This window comes from Lytechinus pictus, chromosome 3 (genome assembly GCF_037042905.1).
Source record: "Lytechinus pictus isolate F3 Inbred chromosome 3, Lp3.0, whole genome shotgun sequence".
Classification (NCBI taxonomy): domain Eukaryota; kingdom Metazoa; phylum Echinodermata; class Echinoidea; order Temnopleuroida; family Toxopneustidae; genus Lytechinus; species Lytechinus pictus.
The window spans coordinates 54,252,067-54,273,818 of NC_087247.1; the positions used below are offsets into that span (position 1 = coordinate 54,252,067).

At 36.3% G+C, this 21,752-nt stretch overlaps 1 protein-coding gene across 1 annotated transcript in view; it reads left to right on the forward strand.

Annotated features, from left to right (window-relative positions):
* The window catches only part of LOC129255492 (homeobox protein engrailed-like), a 49,047-nt gene extending 28,297 nt beyond the window's left edge, over positions 1-20,750 (forward strand). Inside the window, exon 2 of the mRNA XM_064096018.1 lies at positions 20,335-20,750. Within this exon, the coding sequence (XP_063952088.1) occupies positions 20,335-20,750 (416 nt within the window). The remainder of the gene's footprint in view (positions 1-20,334) is intronic.
* Positions 20,751-21,752: the final 1,002 nt, after the last annotated feature.

Consider the following 21,752-nt stretch of genomic DNA (forward strand, 5'->3'; position numbering starts at 1 on the left):
AGTATATGCATTAAAGAGAAAATAACATCAAAATTTGCAAATTATACATCACATGACGTATAAAAAATAAACAAGAAATTATGTTATCAATAGACGCGAACAGTAGAATTTGAAAATAAATAAAGAAATTTTATTGAGAGGAGTAACGAAATTAGTTTCGAATTTCAGAAGAAATCAGCAATTTAGTTGGTATTACAAATTGTGATCACGTGTTAGAATTTTTTTTTAAAGAAACACTGAAATCTGGACAAGATAATGTCAATATTCCTTTTACAACTTTAATAAGATATTAGCGATGAATAATATGTGTGAATCCGATGAATAATAATGATAAAATTTATTATAAAATTAACTTTCAACTAATTCTGAAGCATTATGCATTAAATCTAAAAAATCAAACAAACAAACAATCATCAGTAACATGCTTGGCACATTTCACAATGTGTTTGTTTTAATAAATGAGTTTGACCATGAAATCTTGATATTTTGATTCAGAAATTAAATGCCTAATCATCCGAAGTAAGAATCCGGGCGCTTTTCGCGATGGGGTCTGGCGTGAAGACGCCTCGCATTCATCGCTTCGGTGCGTTACATTCACGAATAGGAGACCGGTTCACGGCGACATTATGTAACAATGTCTTCATTAGATTGCAATTATGTTACCCCCTCGAGAATGTCGGCTTGTTTCATGTCTCAGCTTGAATTAGTGGTCTAATAGAATTTAAACAAATTACAGATGAATATTTTGAGGTCTTCTAAGTCATTTCAATTTTGTTGAATTAGACTATTATGCATTTTTTTTATGTTTGAGGATAAACGTGCATCCGCTTATACACACAGAAACACCTTCCAACAAAATGTCTACAATTCTTATTTTCAAAATTACTCTTTCATCTCATCGATACCTTGTCCATTAATGTCAACTTTCGCCGCCCCATAAACAATACTTTTCACCAACCCACAGCATAAACACACGGAAAAGTAAAACCATTAATTACACACGCACATTATTTACACATACGGTAAATGAAAGCTACAACGCATTTTTTATTCAACTGTTGCGTGTCGAAATATAAATTTGTGATACTGACTTACATTTTATAAACATTTTTTTTCTTGTCGAGAGAGAGAGAAATAAATCAAACATGCACAAACAATTCTTGGACCGCATTCAAGGGGGGGGGGGGGGTAGGTGTGGGTAAACGTCCCCCAAAAAATTATTTAAAAATTGTTCCGCAACCATGGGGATGTCTTACCCCTTCCGCCATCCACCCCACCCTATTTCCAGCCATGATAAAGCTTTGGAAATCGCCAAACCTGATATTTTTTCTTTACATATACATTTTCCCTCAAGAAAATCAAAGACATGAATGATTACATATACATATAATGAGGCATGCGCATATATGTCCACATCCCACCAGTTCTGTAGACTGCCCGGAATGACGGACAAGCAATAAAGCATCTAGGCTGAGGGTGGAAGGAGGACAATAACGACATCCATGCAAAGTCACTTATCATGTCACTCATTACCCTTAACCGAGTAAGCCAGAGAATGGGGAGAGTCGTGTAGGGTGCTAACTAGATTTGTAGAATACTCGGTACCCTGCTCAAACCAAGTATTGACATGTATGGATACAGATGAAAGCTCCATTCACAAAAAGTGCTGATCATTGTCGTTTTGACGATCGGTTCTTGGGCAGAGAGGAAAAATACAAAAACAAGTCTAAGACTTATATATTTGTTGTTAAAAAAGAAGAATATATTAGTGATTGCTACCCACTCTATTCTTTTGTACAACAACGATAATGTTTTTTAAGTTTAAGTTTCATTCAGTATTTTTAATAGCATGATTTAAAATGCATATGATTTATATCTGAATAAAAATCATGAATATTACAGGTTTCTCTTTGAAAATACATGCACTAAAAGTGATTGTAAAAATAACAGGTATTGGATGGTGTTAGAATTATATTTTCATTAAATATTCAACGTTCCTAGATAGACATTGTGATGCCCACTGCCCTAAACCTCACCCTTATTCATCATACACCAGGGATAGAGAAGGCAGTGAAATATTATTCATCAAATTTCCTGTGTTTCGGCTTCATGACCTGAATAGTTCCGATATAAATTTAATTTCATCAGTGCCTGTACAACCGATACCTTCTTATAGCCACAGAGAGGCATGAGCAGAAAACTGACAGATACTTAAACTAAATCAGGAATTTTAGAATGTAAATACGTTCTGACATTAATGACAATATCTCACTTTACATCATAATCAGGGGCGTCTATTCTTTATGATCTCTTCTTGATATGGAATGAATGTAGTAAGGATTGGTACTATAATTACGTATTGAAAATTGGTTAGATATTGGCAATCATTCCCTTGTTATTATTGGTAAGATCATTTATACCCATTTCTTTGACGACATATGCAAATAAAGAGAGCTGACAAAGCTGCCAATATATATGTAATTTCTGACATATACGTTGACTTAATATGGCATTATCATTATTATTTTACTTTTTTTACCCTATAATTGATTTATTACTTTTCATTATCAATTATAGGGCATTCTATATTAGTATTTTTTGTCTCATGTCATGCAAATCTTAAAAGGACCCCACAACTTACAAACCAAATCAAAGAGACAAATTATAAGAAAAATAAATTATTTCATCGTCATTTTTGTCTTCATCAATCTGGCTAAAAAAACATGGATCATCATATTTAGTACAGTGCTGCTTCAATCATTCATCATATTTAGTACAGTGCTGCTTCATTCATTCATTTAATGAATGAAGCAGCACTGTACTAAATATGATGATCCATGTTATTTTAGCCAGATTGATGAAGACAAAAATTACGATAAATGAATTTATTTTTCTTATAATTTGTCTCTTTGATTTGGTTTGTGAGTTCATGAATTGTTGAATAGTTTTAGATAGATATTGTAAAATGGTGTATTTAATGGCCATTTTAGTAATAAGGGTAATTTTATGAAATAAGTTTACCAACTAAATACGTCCCCGGATAGTGAAACATTATAAGTCCCAATCATCAACGGGTCCCAAAGCGAGCTTCATCGTTGGTGTACCGCCGCGAACAAGATCTCACGACGTCGAAATTCATATCACATATTCATATTTTTTTCTTTTGTCACCCGGCCAATATCAGCCTGTAATGTCTCACTCCAAGCGAGCCTAAAAGTTGGAAGTCTATGTCAAAGTTCAGAGCGGAACAGGTGCGCGGACCGAGTCGACTCGCAAAGGGCACGAATGAATTACGCTGGGAAGTGAATCGTCTGAAATAATAGGGCGATCGGGGAAACAATTATAATAATATTTGTGTTTGGACATCACTTAAAAGTACTCTCAAAGTTTATATACGATGTCAAATCACAAATAACTGGATGATGTTGTTGTTGCTTAGTTCGGTGGTGAATTATCGCAGGAGACTTAAACAATGGCATATACAGGTCTGACAGAATCAGCAACAAATACATCATCCTCAGTTTTACTGCAACTGTCAACTATCTAACTTCGATGTAGGAATAAAGAATAGGGGCTAGCACCTTGAATTAACGGGATGGATTATTATACATGAATACATTAGTAAGATGAAATATACATAAACTATGAAAGAAATGAATAAAGATATTTTAATAAATGACAGAATGATTATAAATCAAGTGCGACACCAAAATTATGAAGAGTTAGATCTTTTCGTAGATCATATTTTTCTTCAAATATCATGCCCTCATTAGATGCCCTATTTAGTTTTCACAGCAACTATTGATTAATTCGTGCTGGAAAAGAAGAACATTTGAAGATGAGTAATAAGGAAATCCTTTTTAGAGAGGGGTGTATCATGAGGCTAGACAAGAATAGCAAACTGAGACGTACAAATCATGCCAGCATTTGTGTTGCTAATTGATACTTGACCGACACATGTCACAATATTTGCTCTCAAATTTGATTACTTTATCTTCTCGTTTGCTAGTTTGCCACAATTTTCCTGGGAATCAAGTTAGACGTGAGAACAATGGTAATTTGGCAAAAATTACATTCTCATTAACCCTCTACTCAGCGAGCAAATGTATTCGTCACCCCTCACCATACACGATTGTTTTGGAAACCAATAATTAAGTCATTACACCCGTTAAGGTATAGTTTCTTTTGATTCCCAAGAATGATAAGTTTTATGCGTAGTACGAATTGCTTATTCGGATTTGCTTTTTTTCATTCCATTGGGAAATCTGGTTGTTTCTTCTACTTTGCTTTTGATGTCTTAAACTTGACCTTGAATCAAAACCTTAACACGGACGTAAAGCTTGTAACATTCGAAGCTATTTTAACGTTAATACTGTATTTCCATAGCTTCAAAATTCTAAAATTATTTTCGTACATATAGATCAATACAATTAGACACATTTGACATTTTTCATTAAAAGAATAAAAATGTATAATTAAACAAGTGGCGCGCCTCTGGCAGTCTCACCTGCATTACGCGATTCAATGTATCATCAGTGCTGGCTTTGAAAACTACTATAAAATATTTATTCACAAAAAACACCATTCATACAGTGATACATTACTACGTTCATTGACCCTAAATGACAATTGACCTTGATAATGTGACCTAAAACTTGTCAGTAATACTTGATTACTCCTATGTCCATAATTCATAAACTACATCCATAAACTTTGAAAGTTATGACAGCAATTTAATAATTACCTCCAACATGGCCAAAGTTCATTGACCTTAATGACCTTTGTCATGTGACTTGAAACTCGAACAGGATGTTAGGTTATACTTGATTACTCTTATTTCTAAGTTTTATGAACTAGACCAATACAATTTCAGAGTTATGATGGTAATTCCACAAATACCCCCAACATGGCCAAAGTTCATTGCCCTTAATGACCTTTGACCTTGGTCATGTGACCTGAAACTCATACAGGATGTTAAGTGATACTTGATTACTCTTATCTTTAAGTTTTATGAATCAGATCTATAAACTTTCAAAGTTATGATGGTAATTCAACAAATACCCTCAACTTGGCCAAAGTTCATTGACCTTAACTGATCTTTGACCTTGGCCATGTGACATGAAACTCACACAGGATGTTTAGTGATACTTGGTAACTCTTATCTTTGAGTTTTATGAATCAGATCTATAAACTTTCAAAGTTATGATGGTAATTCAACAAATACCCCCAACTTGGCCAAAGTCCATTGACCCTAAATGATCTTTGACATTAATCATGTGAATTGAACTCAGGCAAGATGTTTAGCAATATTTGATTACCCTTATTATGGCCAAGTTTCAGGAACTAGGTCTATATACTTTCTAAGTTATGATGACATTTCAAAAACTTAACCTTAGGTTAAGATTTCGATATTGTCTCCCCAAACATGGTCTAAGTTAATTGACCCTATATGACCTTTGACCTTAGTCCCGCACCTTAGTCATGTGACCTGAAACTCAGACAGGATGTTCAGTAATACTTGATTACCCTTATGTCCAAGTTTCATGAACCAGGTTCATATACTTTCTAAGTTATGCTGCCATTTCAAAAACTTAACCTTCGGTTAAGATTTGATGTTGACGCCGCCGCCGTCGGAAAAGCGGCGCCTATAGTCTCACTCTGCTATGCAGGTGAGACAAAAACTGAAAAAAACTAACTGTTTGTGTATGAAATCTAGGTAGTCTCCCTTTGTAATGGTCAATATATTCAGACGATTGATTCCTTAATTTTTTTACATAGTAAATTTGATGACGAAAAATTATATCTCGCTTTATATTGAGCACTGAATTCAGTTTTATAAGGAAATCATATTCATGTATACTTCTATATTTACAATTGGTCTCTTCTCTTCCCACTCTCCCTCACTCTCCCCTTATTTCCTTCTCTCTCTCTCTTTCTTTCTTTCTTTCTCTCAGTTGGATTTCGAGATCACACTTATTTTTCTCACGATTTCATTACGGTTAGGGAACTCTGCATTACCACAAACTCACGACCAATAACGAACAAATTTGCTCTTTCGTGGGGTTGCTAATGCACTTTAGCAAGACTCCAAACTAGATATTCAGTTCAATGACCCAATACGCAACAAGAACTGAGTGAGAGTATGACTCAATTGAAAATATAATGATCGAACTTCAAGAAAATATTTTAGGAACGAAACCAGCGTATTCGGATATAATACACTTTGCAATATGTATGTGAATTCCGTATGAAAGTGGTCAATTTAAGGGTTTGTTACTTTTTTTGACCATTTTCATTGTCTTCTCCAGGTCTTATTTCTGACAATGATACTGATGATGTCGATAGTAGTAATAACAAAAGTAATGATAATAATAATAATGAACATAAATATAATAATAGTGACAATATTGAGCATAATAATAATATTAATTATAAAACACAGCACGTCAATCCATATAGAGATGGTTAAGGCGCATACCCAAAATACATATAATGGATCATGATATAAAGGCTAAAAATAGGCAGTAAGGGCACTCTGACAGAATGTTTATTATATTCACTTTTATTTTAATAAAAGACCATCTTAATGGCACTATTGATCATATGGTTATTTCGAAAGTTTGCACAAAAATCATGCGCAGTAATGACTGACTGTTATATCGTTATTTGATCACTTCTCTTTTCTTAACAGACGCTGGTTGCCACAACACAAAATACTTCTTTCTGAAAAATAAGGATGTATTGTACAGCATGATATAATTTAAAAAAATGACAAAGTCTGCTCATACCGTGAGTTTCTCTTCATGTAGTATAAGTACGGTTTCCACAAAACAAAAATATATGTATGTCAACAGTGAAAATATTAAAACGAACTAAAAGGAAAGGTAGATGTGAAAATAGACGAATGCACGAGACAGACAGCTGAGATGAAAAGCATTATTGAATTCAGGCCACTTGTACAAAAACAGGAGAAAATGGTCTTTTTCATTTTCTAAGAGATATGATTGTAACAGATAAAATGACATTTGTTACAATGCTATAGTACTACCATTCAATAAGTCTGTTCGTAGTCGTAATCGTTTACATCCTTTGATCAGTACTGACAATTTGGGATTAGCACCTCTCAAAAGGACGTGCCCTTTTTTCATTCCATTATAATTCCATTGACTTGTTGACGAATATCTACAAAATCATTTCCCCGGCTAGATCTTGCATTTGGTCCAATCCCTTTATAGTATGTCTTTGCTCCGTTCCCGCTGGTATAAATGGGCCGCAGGGTCAGCGCCCGAAGGTACAAACGCCACACTGATCGGATTTAACCCGAACCCGTCTGGGACAACCCACCGTGCTAGCTCCCATCGCGCTGCCAACCCTTGTTTGTTCTGCTACAAAGTATCGCTGACACGTAGTGGTGTCGGAATCGTTCTTTCCAAATTGACATTACACTTCGGCTAACAAATTGGTCCGTTTGTCGGCTCGTAGCCTGTGAATTAACCCCCACCAGAAGTCCCCCTGGTTCGTAGGCGAGAATCCCTCTACACTTCTATCAAAGGTAATTAGGGCGACAGCAGACCAACATCTCGATTCCAATGACTTATTGAGAACAGTCACACCAACGAAAATGAACAAACAATTATATTCTTTCGAGTAGTCTCATCTTGGAGGTTTGCAGTGGTCGATATACCAATGTGACTGAGATGTGTATCACATCTAAACCAAAATGACTGGTCAGTTATGGCGTGAAAGTGAATGAAAGCTATACTATACACTAAAAGAAATGAGAGAACACGACTGAACACCCTCACACATACACACCCTCACACGCACTTGACTCTCTCCCACATACACATACAACTTACTAATTGTTAAAGTGGGATTGAAATGAGAGTAGAGAAAGTACATTTTTTGTAGCATGTATCTGTATTAACGAATACAATAAAGAAGCTCCCATCCCATAATTTAAAAACTTTATGTACTGTATGTATGTATTCATTTCACTGTTTATTATTTACAACAGAGTTGCCACAAGTTGTTTGCATTTATCTAATTTCTTTCCGTAATATATATATGTATATATGTATACCATATTATTATGTCCTTCAAAAAGTTGAAAGAAGACAGTGAGGTGTTTCTCTTAAATGACCCGACATGAACCTCTCCATTCAGGTACTTGCACTCTTATTATCCACGTGGTCAAAATATCACCCCAGCAAAAGTCAAAGAACTCACAAAATAGAGTCGATAAGGTTCAGCAAATCTCAATTTATCATAATCTCTAGGAATGCCCTTTCTTGATAAGTTTTTCGCGCCCTGTAACGTGTCTGACGCTTACGAAACTGGTTGATATATGCAGGGAGTCTTTGGGTTCGAATATTGTTAACGACGGGCTTGAAAGCCTCAGTTTTGGACAACCGTCACCTGATTTCAGTCTAATTCATTTAGCCTCAGAACGAAATGAAAAGAAAATAAGTGCAAGAAAAGTGGTGAGGTAAAATGAAGGTAGAATGAGAGACCAACAAAAACAGAGAAATGCTAGGGAAAATAGCCATTCAATTGAAAAAAAAAAAGAATAAGCGATAGACGCAACTTCAATTAAGAAAGAGAAGAGAACAGACCAGCATGCAGACTATCAGGTAATGCAGAGTAAAAGGCAAATATGATTTCTTGGAGAAATAGAAAAAAAAGGGGAAGAAGAGACTGGATGAATATAAGTGGGTCAATCAATGAAGCCATCATTTTGTTGTAAAATTGGTTGATTTGTGGCCGCCGGGTTCCTATTACAAGGGTTCATAAACCGATACCTAGCAGTGTCGCAAATTACCGGTCATGCCGGTAGAGGGCTAAACAGATCGAAACAGATTTGGGGCGTATTAGAGCGCAGCTACTGCAACCAAAGCACATCCTTATTTGGCATTCGGCATAGCGATTTAACAGTGTCGTAAATAATTATCAGTAATTGGTCCATTATAATTATGGTCAATCAAGTTACCAAAAAATAATGGCATCGTGATGGACCAATCATATGAAATAAACTAGCGAATTAATCAATGGAAGCTCAAAATATTATGAATAATAATGCTTTACAAGTGACCTCTTATAGAGGAGTATGTTGACCTTTGGCTTTTCTTTCACACATTAGCTCAAAGTACGGCCAGCTATATCAACAAGCTTTTTCCTCAAGTCGAACGCATCTTTCCTGAAGAGGGGTCTCCACAGGAAGAAAAGCTGGAAAGAGAAAATGAGGAATAAGGGAAAATGAGAAGGGATAAAAACATCGGAGGCCCGTCGGCATATCGGAAAGATGGGATCAAGGAGCGTCCGCCGGAGTTGGTCATTCCCCTTCCAACACGGTCCATTTGGGTATCCATCAACGCGCCTAGCACCCCAAAGGACTAAGCGATATACCCCTTCTAAACCTTCCCCGATGCTTCTCTTTCTACCGCTCTTGATGTCCAAACACCACACCATTCTAATCACAGAGCCTTTCCTCTAGCACCCCTCCGCAACGCTCCAAAAGAGATGACATTTTCATTACTGCCATACGTCATCACCTTCAGAAACTATAACCAACTCTCAGGACCTCTTTTTCTCGTGATAAATGATACCGGGTTGATCTCTCATGGGAATATCTAGAACAACATCCACAGATGAACTAGATTCTGATAAAGTCTTGGACTTGAAGGATGACAATCAGATCATGCGGTGGACAGGAAAATTATGTCACCGGTCTTAATATTCCTGAATATCCGATAATGGCTTCTATTTCACACGACCAAACATAATTATATTTAGGGTGCTGTTCTCTTGGGTATTCTGAATTTAGGTTATTATGTGACGAGGTTTCTATTTGCATAATGCCTCATTAAGGATGTTCCATATAACTTTTTGCTGATAACAATATACTTGTTTATGTTATTAATGGTTTCCTATTATATTGCCAGTATTTGTATTTTTAGATAGTTTATTGCCTTCGAAAAAAAAAAATCAAACATCTTTCCAGACGACATCATTGTGACACCATAATATGAATTTTTCTTATGTTTTCGCTGTCCTTCATAGACAATGCTCTTGAATTTAGCATCCTTCGAAGGTTTGTTAACCTATGTTTTCCATTTCCATTCTAAATCGACGATTCCATTACTTTGTTAGACCCTAACATGGATGGTTAGGATCAAAACGTCTAATTTATGGTAAGAAAATTTTTCCAGACTCATGCTATTTTTTACCGACATCTCAGAAAGTAAAAGTTGACTAACCGCTCGACAAAAGTAGCCATATAATTATAACGTATTCATTCCCGATATATTTCATTTCTTGCTTTATTATGAGATGTCTCTACTCTTCTTATTGCCCCCCCCCCCCTCTCTCTCTCTCTTTGTCGCTCTTATCTTGTCCGTACATTTATACGTCAGCCATGAAATCCCCGATTGCACAGACATAATTTTCGGCAAACCGCGGAAGGAAAATTGAGCGAGAAGAGAGGAAAACGATGAATCAAAACAATCATAATGTGAACACGTGTGTTGTCAATCTGAATCAAATTTTTACATTATCACATCAATTTAGAATGATCAACTCTATTCTAGAGGGGGTGTGACTTCCCATGAGAGGGTGGGTGGACGGACTTTCCCCGTTACAATCTACGTAGGTTCGAGTTTACTTTCGTAGATTGCGGTCTTGTGCAGACCTGTGAATGAAAATAGTCATACTTTGATAATAAGCTAATTTTGAAAATGGATTTGTAGACTATAATTCTTTTGAAAATTATTTCTGCACGAGAAGCAGCATTTTCTTTTGCTTTTGACATTTTTTTATTGAAGAAAATGGCGTTAATGTTAAAGCACAGAGTTTTCACTGAATTCAGATAAGTTTTGTTGTGTTACGTTTGCGTATTAGACGTCAGTCCATTACAGATACTTAAAGAAAGACAAACTCCTCTTTTTTTTCAGTTACATGCACATGCTCTCACATACAATATGAAAACATCACTGTATTTTGTACTTGTATGTTAAGCCAACTTAATGTTTTGAGTGGAAAAAACTCTGATAATACTGAAAAAATCATAAGAAAAAAATGAATCTTAAGCTATTGCTTATTAAAAGAATCATGTGAGATACGTCAGTTAGCATGATGTGAGACCAGTCTGCGTCCTGACAAGTACTATTCCTTTTCTGCTTTAAGATTTGGTAAATATTATACTTTGCTCCAATAAACGTCGATCTACTCTTCACTGAACATGAAAAAATATTGCAATCATTTTGATTTAATGGGAACATTATTCAATGTGAATTTTATGGAAATTTGACATTTAAAACAAATTCCAGATAATGAAACGCATGCAACAATTTTAATGTGTGATATCATCGACTCTTTGTTTTGCAGCGCAACGACAGTATTATATAATATTTAGCAGTGCTTAGTGAGAAAACGTGAAAATATTGATTGTATTTTGACGTCATTTACAGCGTTATGATTATTTGACCTTTCTCCTTTATCAACTTAACATGCTTAATGTAGGAATTGATCAATTTGGTCTTTCCATTTTTTAAGGTCTGAAACGTTTCTTTAATGGGGACGAAAAAGAAAAATAGTATATCAATTCATTTTTGTCAAAACCTTTTTTTTTATATCAATGTGGAAAAAAGATGCACCATCCATTAAGAAAGATTTTTGAGGTCTGAATTATGTCTCGCCCCTAATGTATTTGATTGGTCTTCGTTCTTGAACCAGGGTATATTGACTTGATCTACAGGCTATATGACTGCACACCAGTCGATTGGCAGAGTTTGAGCAGGACATGGGGTGACGAGAGAGGTGATAATTTGATATGGTTGAAGGGGTTGTCGCTGCACCCCCTGCCAATGGTATCAACGAGGTGCGTAAGATTGGCATGAGAACGCAGAAAATCGATTTCCTCTCCAAATTACTATGACGATGAATGAAGTAATGACAATGCAAAGCAACAATTATTAGATGTGAGGTGAATAAGACATGTAAACATTTGGTGAAATATTACGAACAGTGAGGGTTTTTTAGTTCTTATCATTTGGTCGATGGCTAAAAAAAAGAAAGAAATTAGTTGATTACGGTGAAAAGAGGACTCGTTGTATAAAACGGACTGTTATTTTCTATACCCTACGATAACTTCCATGTTAAGAGCAATCAAAACCAAGGTCATGTGACGGGAACCTGACCTTTCCAAAATATATCCCATACAAGTATTTTATTATCATTATGAAACAATTATAAAATTTTATTGAAATTGTAGGTATTAACCATCAAGTCGAGCTTCTACTTTTCCATAAAATGGGCCCACTCTCTTATGAACATAATTTTACTACTATGTACCTGAATATTTCGCGCCATATCTCGGGACTTTATCTTTCCTAATTGTTTTGCCCCTGCTTCTAGGATATTTTCTCTTCCTATTTTGACTGCTGAATTACGACAATAACCAGGGAAATAGGTTTGTCATTTCGCACTCAGGATTTTTGAGAGTTTGCATTTTTTTCTTTGCTTGCCCTCCTGTATTTCTGTGTTCGTCGTCGATTCCTGGAGGGTTTCTTCGCACTTATGTCCGCCTTGGAGTGCTCTGTTTGTCCAAACCTTCTCGTCGCTTCGATCCATATCCAAACAGTGATCGTTCCATCTGTTTATTTTCTCTTAATATTCCCAATCAAATACGATCCCGTCTCCGTAGGATTTAGACTTTATTTTCTCTCCTGTCTCGTGTCAATCTCAATTTTACAGTGCTCGGTATCACCAAGAAGCTGCTTCAAACGGAACTCTTTCGTATAAAGCACAGTCCAAGTAGGTTAGCAGTGGTATAAATGGAGTTGACTATCGGAGCTTCTGTCTTGCAAGGGTCCGAATTGAACTGGGGTGGATTTAAGACATCAATTGTCATAGAAATGGGTGTAGGTATAGAGGGTGTCCAGGTATGTTATGACAGACAGCAATCATCACGTGAAGGCCAGTATTTCGGGGTTAAAATGTATATCCCTAGGCAAAGACATGATAGGTTTATATTATTATGGGTTGTTCGTCTGATGTAGACAGAGGGTCCACTTTTTTCTGATGGTATTTCAAGTCTGTGAACTTGCTCATGGCAATATTAATAGAAAATTAGTAGAACACATATTCTTGCATAGTTGGGATCTATAACAGATTGTTGTTTATTGACGACACAAACTTTATGATATTAATCAGCTGTCGTGTTTTAACATCTCGTAATTATGGTATTTTAAGTTATTGCTGCAATTTACATATAACAATACATCGGTATTAAGTTCGATTTAGTCTTAGATAATGTTACATCCAAATCAGTTTGTAAATGTAGAAAGATTACAAGCTGTGCTCTGTATGGATTCACCTAGATTATAATGCCGAAAACTATTCATGTGAATTAGTAATATTCAGGCGCGGGCACGTGCCCCCCCCCCCCCTTTGAGAAGCAAAATAAAAATTTATAATGTAAAAATGCCCTCTTTTTAAATTGAAGTCCCTTTTTTTTTTTTGCTTGTCAAATTTTTTCGGGTACGAAATATCCTACATTTGTGGTTGAAAAACTTTTTTTTTTTTGCTTGTCAAATATTAAATATCCTAAATTTGTGCTTGAAAACCTTTTTTTTCCTCCGAAAAATTTGCCCCCCCTTTTGGAAAATCCGCCCCTGGTATTATTGATCGAAGTCATGTTATATATTTTATTCGCAACCTGTGCATAATATTAAGTCACAATAGGCTACGATTAATGGTAGGAGAATTATTATGAAATATTTAGAATAGATGATAGAAAAACCGACCTTTGATACATGCATATAGGATATGCCCCCTGCTGCATGAAATTAGCTATTGCTGTCAATAAGACATTGCCATCACATGTGAACAACTATGGTAACGATACTCAGCAGCAAATCAAAAGGAACCAATAGATGTCAAAGTTACCATAATATTTACTGTGCCATCGGGTCCTGTACATTTCTGCCATTTGAAAGGCGAATCCTGAGCTCAAAACCTGTTCCCTTTTTTGCGTTTGATTGAGGGGGCTGGAATCTGTTTTAATTTCTAACAAAGTGCAACAAATAAAACTTTTCGAAAACGACATGTACAGAAATTCCCATGACATATTTCATAGAACAAAATGACATAAGCAGGAAAAAATTACGTGGAAAATTAGATACGCAAATAATAGTACAATACATATATTTTGAAATGGATAGATTAATTAGAAATCATCGATTGTAGAGCGTGGATCCCTCAAGATAAAGAAACATTAAAAATGAAGAAGAAATGTTTCAATTTTACGTCACCCCCCAATTCTCCCAAAATCCTTTATTTTTATAAGTATACAGGTATATGATATGGTATGTACGTGTATAAAATAAATGCCGCTTCCTATTTTATTCTTTATGAACGACCTATCATAATTCGCTTCTCGGATATTAATAAGACAACTTAGCAGAATTATACCAGATGGGCTTGTGCGACCACGAATCTATTCCTCCTATCTGATCTGCCTGGCGCACTGTCACTCCAACATGGTCGACTGAGCATGAATCAGATTGTACCATTGCAAAGTTAGTAAAGCAATCTTCTATCCAAACGTAAATGCGCGGATGTATTGTATACTTAAAGATAGAATTGGCTGACTAGATATGTTTGTCTATGCTCGTTGAGAGTAGCAGACCCTAATGCTTTGTCCTTATAACAGCAAGCAGACCATCAAAATCAAGCCTCGGTATTTTACTGCATCTTTAACATGTTACTGAACTTAAATGTGAAAATATAGTGATTTTATCATTTAAAGACAATTCAGTCACGTGCTAGCCACTCCCAAGCCCGTACTCTATCATAAGACGAAAAGCTAAACTTAGTTTTAAAAGGAACAATGCCTTATAAAAACTCTTAAAGTAAAGGAGGTTGAAACGTGTGTAGGAAAATAAAAGAAGACAACAAGCTCTGCATTTAACTTCGATTCACTTGATCTTCAGTTAACTCACCAGATCGTTGGTGCTGTGGGGGATAAAAATGCCATCTTAAACACGTCTGGTCCATTATTTGCTCGTTTCTTTGTCATTTGACCCCACACACGTACATTATCCCTTTGTCCACGTTGACATTGAGCCATGTAGCCTACAGTGGCGTGTGTCTGAACGCGCGCCAAACTATACACAGCGCATCTTCGACACGTGTATGTAAGCTTGCGCACGAATGAAAATCTACGCGCTCCGGTCGCGCTTCGTCGCTCATCCAGAAAGTATAACAAAGCAAATTTTCTTCACTCTTAATGGTCTCCTCTTGATGTATATTCAGTAAAAATAGAATAAAAACCTACACTAGATGATGACGTTGACAGTCTGTCTTTTGCTTTGATGTCATCCGGCTTAAAACGGTTTGAAGATGATTTGGGATTTAGATTTCCCGGAACTTAAAAGTTTTGTGTTGTAATTATGTTTAAGAAAATGTGTAATCATTTCATGATAACACAATGATGAAGTAAGGACATGTTTGATTTTACCCACTAGCACTTCTAAAGAGCAAAGACCGGAATAACAAAAAATATAATAATTTGTTCAACTTGAACGAGAAAAAAATCGAACATATTTTTAATATGAATAACACAATATATTTGTTTTCTACATTAATCATATTCATAACATAGATTCATCAATAGATACGTATTGCTAATAATCTATATCTTTCACCGCTTATGTAGTATTTTCCAGGCAATATTCATGGAAGTTGTTAATAACATTGTTACAAAATGTATAAATTGAGCTGGTCTTCCCCATTGTCCCAATGACAGTGTAACCAAAGCACAATAGGAATTTCCATATGATTTCGTTTCACTCCCCATGAAGTTTTATAGACATCTTCAGAAGATATGAACGTAGGATATCTTGGATCTTGGAAACAGCTCCTATCATTACAGTGATAGCTTGAAAGCGAGATTAAGATTATCGATTATGAGTGTTTGAAATATGTGACGATTGGGGATGATGGCTTAAAATTTATGATCATGATAACTTACAACATACTTGATTTTACGTTTATGAATTCTGTTCATTTTACTAAAACAAAATACAAAATATTTAGATAAGATTGTTATTCAATATTTTTTTCAGTACAAAGCATCCAACTAGTTTTATTGAATAATCAAGTATGATTGGCTAAAGGCGACACCACAAAATTCGGATGTGAATGTATGCAGGCTGCCACACAGAGGCGCTGTAGTGCCTCTGAAACCCACAGCCACAGTAAAAGTGATGATTGCACACCCGAGGGTGAATTTATTGGTAAGGAAATATCAGAATGAATTATTATATGTGCGTCTGGAAAAGAAAAATGATTTATTTGAAATAAAAGAGCCGTGATTGTGCAAGAAGGGGTATTGCTTCTCGTGGTTTTGTCGTAGAGAGAAGATGGAGTATGACTCTGTGACGTTGAGCAGTGATTAACCTCTCTATCGTACTCTAGGAGAATGATCCACTAACGACCCCCAGAAGATTACCCTTAAAATGGAATTGTCTATCCAGATGAATGGTTACCTTAATGGTTAATAATCATTACTATTCTCCTCTCATTAGGCGACATATGCTGATGGTGAACTTTTCAGTTCTTTCACGTTGTGTGTGTGTGTGTTTGTCGCGGGTAGAGACAGGGTATGTGGCATGGTAATGAACGTCGTCAAAATGTCATCGCAACAGATGTGGAAGATCTTTCGGATGGGGTCTCCGAAGAGTAATTCAATGTATAACCAAAGTTGTGTTTGTCAGCGATGGTTTCTAGAGGCTGTAGGCCTATGGGCTAAAGATGAGGCATCTTGCGCATCAACCGCCTGTGGTGTGAAAATGCTCGCCGATCTCTGCCAATTGAATTCATTTCTCTTCGACTGATATCTCATCTGGGTGATCATCCACCAAGATTGGCTTTACTCGGGGGATGCTGGCGTTGGGCCCTAGGTGCATCTTGCATGGAAACACCAATAAGCCCTTGTAATGACTTTCAAATAATTTTGGTATTGGCAACGACGTCTCAATATCGCAATCACAAAGATATCATTTACGTGTCTCGATTGGCTTTTAGGGTCATTATAGACTCACTCCCCCGCCATCATGCTTCCTCGCCAATTACTAGCCGCTATAACGAAGCGTGGCTCAGGAAGATAATGAGTTGCAACACACGCCTGGTAATAGAAGCCTAGAGGGGGCAATCTCTGCTATAAAGTGGCCAATCTGTAGTCGCGTAGAGGTGTGAAGTCGCAGAGCGCGCGCGCCGTTTCGCCTCATTAACCTAACCCCAGGCTCCATTACGAGTTGGGAAGCATCGCACCAAGAATTAGCGGAAAGGGTAGTCTTCACCCGCGCCGCCTCTTCGCTTTCGACGCCAAGGGACCTGAGAGAAAACGAAAATCACCGTTGCTTCACTCGAGAAAGGGACGTGCGTTTCTCACCCTCGTCAATATCGCCGTCATGCGCGACTTGGTCAATGAAGCTAGAAGACATCCTAGCTGAGGTTTATCCCCACCACTCACATGCCACATGAATAATGAAATGTTTAAACACTGCTCACCATGAGTAACAAGGCCGCATATAAGGCTGTTTAACATAATGAGTGCACTCTAGGCCAGTGGGGACACATCGGTGTATCTTGCACGCCAGAATAAATCGCCTTCGACGAGTCTCCGGGGAGGAGATGTGAGCTTCATTTATCATAATCCGCAAATCACTTTGCTTCTCTTATACAATCAAGGCAAAAAGAGACAGAATACCGCCACTCAATAATGACCAACAAACAAGATTTACGCAATTAGTATGAAAATGATAGCTTATGATTAGGATGTCTTTGAGTAATTGCTTTGAAGTATAACGCGTAAGTGAATCGTGCTTGACATAATGACATTTTTGTTAATAAATGGAATCTTGAAAAGTCATCTAATAAATAGTGGTGTTTCTTCTGGGAATGGTTCGTGCCTCGGGCTGCAATGAGGATGCGCAAAGAACGAAAAAAAAAAGATAAAGAAGAAAAAAAGATAAAGAGATAAATGAATGAAAGTGGAAATTAAATAGATTAGAAATTAATACATTTCGAGGATCTTGCCCCACTCCCACCCAGATTTGAAGTTCAATGTAAAATATAAAACGAGTTTTTATGGGCTTTAAAGTTCAGAGTAATTCATATATTAGCTGTTCAATATAAAGAAAACAAGAATCTTATTATTCACAAAGTATATGACTAGAATAAGCATTAAGGGTTTGAAATTCGACATTTTTCTGAAGCTGGGTATATAGCTTCGCTCTCTCACTGATTGTTTTGTTCCATTGAATGGCCCTCGTAAGATTTTACAGCTCTTGTTACGGTTAAACACTAATTGCTTCTTTCTTTTGTAATGGTTAATGATATCTTTACTCTCAAACCAAAATAAAGAAATAGAAAACAGTTTATGAATGTCAGGTTTTTAAATCATCATTGTTTTAGGTTCATTGAGAAAATGTGCAAGAAATCGCGCTTTAATAGATTAACATTTATTATTTAATTGAATGTCAAAGATCGGTTGTAATTGATCCCTTGCATCATGGATCTGCGTAGTGCAGATAGGAAAGCGCGCGATTTAAATGATTATCCAAGGGCTTTAAAAACCTGATATGCCACTTAAGCTAAAAGTCATTATTTATATCACAGTAATCACATATGCATAGTCACCTTGTTAAGACTAAATTTTTTTTTTTACATTTGCGGATTCCCCCCCCCCACCATAAAAGTAAGAAAATCTCAATTCATCTAGGGTAAAAGAAAAATACGAAGGTGAATAATGATCTCAAATTCTTCCTAGCTTTTGCGTCTCAACGCAAAGTATTCACTTCGATGAGAGAGAAGTGTATGTTAGACTCTTTTCATTTCTATTTGATAATATTCTTCTATTTTTAAACAAATTAAACAGACATCAACGTCTTTTCACATTATTACAAATTTAGATGTTTTGCGCCAAAAATAAGATGACATTTTCCGATTAGCTTGATAAAAAACATATGAAAATATTGCCACTTTGTTGCAGAAAGATTTAACAGAGGTTCGAAATGCAGTTAGGTTGCGGACGTGAATTCGCATCTTTTCCTACCGAAATAGACATCTGCGTAAATCAAATATTTCGTGATGAAACCTTCAATAATTTTCCATAATAAAAACGTAAAATATCAAATCATATTCCCTTCTCACCTGTTCCCATATTTCCATCCAAGGTGTCATTATATCAAAGATCTCTCCTCTAAACTCTAATCATTTGTAGGTCCTTTGTGTCTGTTTTAAATCAAAATGTTCACGGCGGTACATTATGCATGGTCTTCTGATCAACTAGATATTTTGAGTTGCTAATGACGGTTGATTTGTGAAAAAAAAAGCACAAACACACTAGTGACATTCAAATTGACATCTATTCTATCAGAAGAGTGCATGACATGTAATATCTCATATATCTATATCAGATATATCTAACAATATAAATATATTAGACCCTATAATGATTCAATATATTTCCCCATGACTCAGTGAGACTATAATGGGGAAACCACGTGTATAAAATTTGCCTCTCTGTCAAAACGTAGTTTATAGTTCACACAAGCATTCACATTAGTAATAAGAAACATTTCATAGTTTCATTGTCTATTAAATTGGTATAAACATCATCCGTGGGCATAGGCGGCGGAAGCGGGGGGACCCCTAAATTTGAGGTGGGGGGCGATACCCCTAAATTTGTTGTTGATAATCTTTTTTTTTTCTTTTTTTTTTGCTTGTCAAAATTGTTTGGTGTTCCCCCCTAAATTCAGGTGGACCCCCCCTAAAATTTTTGTGGTCCCCCCTACTATTTTTGTTGATAACCTTTTTTTTTGGTTTTTTGATTGTCAAATTTTTTTTTTTACCTGTGTCCATCCGAAAATTTCAGGTGGACCTCCCACCCCTAAATTTTTGGCTTATCATAACAAGGAGAGCGGCCGCTATTCCCATGCAGAAGCTTTGGCTTGTTTTACAGTTGTTGGCACTTTAATTTATTGTATCTATTATTAATTTCGCTCGTGAGGTACATGAAGGATGTTCATTATTTTGTTAGCATGTTAGTTATTTTTATTTTTTTTACAAAAATAAATGTAAATCTTTTTCTATATAAAGTATTAAAACAAGATGACAAAGATCAGTTTTACTATTGTACCTCTAACTTGTATTCCCGCCTAATTTGAGTAACATCTGTATTTTAACAGTGTTTGTGAGGTATGGTATAATGATTTTTTTTCCCCTAATGGATTAGTTTCGGTTTTTTTCTTCTCGTTTCCCACTTTACAGGGCCTCGGACACGAAAGGTGAAACGGCGGGAAAAGAAAGCAGACGAAAAGCGCCCTCGAACAGCTTTCAGTGCGTCCCAACTCCAGAGATTGAAGCAAGAGTTCCAACAGAGCAACTACCTTACCGAACAACGCAGAAGGTCCCTTGCCAAAGAACTCACACTGAGCGAATCACAGATCAAAATCTGGTTTCAGAACAAGCGAGCCAAAATCAAGAAGGCAAGTGGACTCAAGAATGGCTTGGCGAGACAACTCATGGCTCAGGGTCTTTACAACCATTCAACGGTCCCTTTAGAAGGAGATGGTATGGACACTAAGATTTTGAATGGACAAAATACCAGCGGTGATTGCAGTAGATCGGACTACACAAGCGCGGACTACACAAGTGATTCTGATGGTGATTCGTTGACACATTAACTTATACGCAACAGAGACCTCATAGCTTCGGAAAAATGTGATTATATAAATATCGTAATGTTATTATCATGACTTGTGTTGACGACTGATGGAAGGTGTAATCCTATGGGAACAAGTGAACGTATTAGTTTGCAATCACTCCTTATTGTTGGAGTACTAAAGGATTAACACTTTGACATAATTGAAAAGAAGGATCTGTGCTCCACATAATCCCGTGCAAAATAGAAACTACATTAGATATGACCCATCATATAAATTATAGACATCTCTAAGAGCATAAAAATCCAGAGAAAATTCCAGAGGCATTAAGAAGAAAAATCGTAGCGACAGATCAGTTAATCACTTCAATGACTTGTATTGTAAAAGCAAAAGGAAATAGAGTGATTTGCTAAAGAAATTTCGTGAAGAAAATTCATGTGTGAAGTAGAAGGACATCGATCTCCATTGCAGAAGATATGAGTTAACGCCCATTTAATCCCAGCAAAACTAAATAAAAGTGTATTAGCCGAGGCTTCTCGCTAACTGAACCGATGCTCATTAAAGACAGGAGTAATCATTATCATGAAATCAAATATTCTATTTCTTTTGATCTTCATTCAAATAAGGCAGGATTACGATCAATCACAAGGATTGCACACTCACACACACACGCGCGCGCGCACACAAATAACAGTAATGAAAAAAAAAAAGATTTGGAAGAGCGTAAAAGTATGTTCCTCGAGATTCCCACACGCCTGGCTTATCTCGTTAATCTCGAGATTTTCAATCAGAAGGAAATGTGAATGCCTTTCCGATACAAATTTAGGCAATCCGGTGATTTAATTGATACTAGGCATCGAGGAATAGCGTGTGATGTGGAACAGATGTATTCATACATCGTCATCGATTCCACTGCGAATAAAACATACGTCACATATATGAAGACTCCCTCCCCCTGTATTAACAAGCACTCTATTGATCATTACGATGAAGCCGCCATACAATATTGTCAGTGCCTTTTTA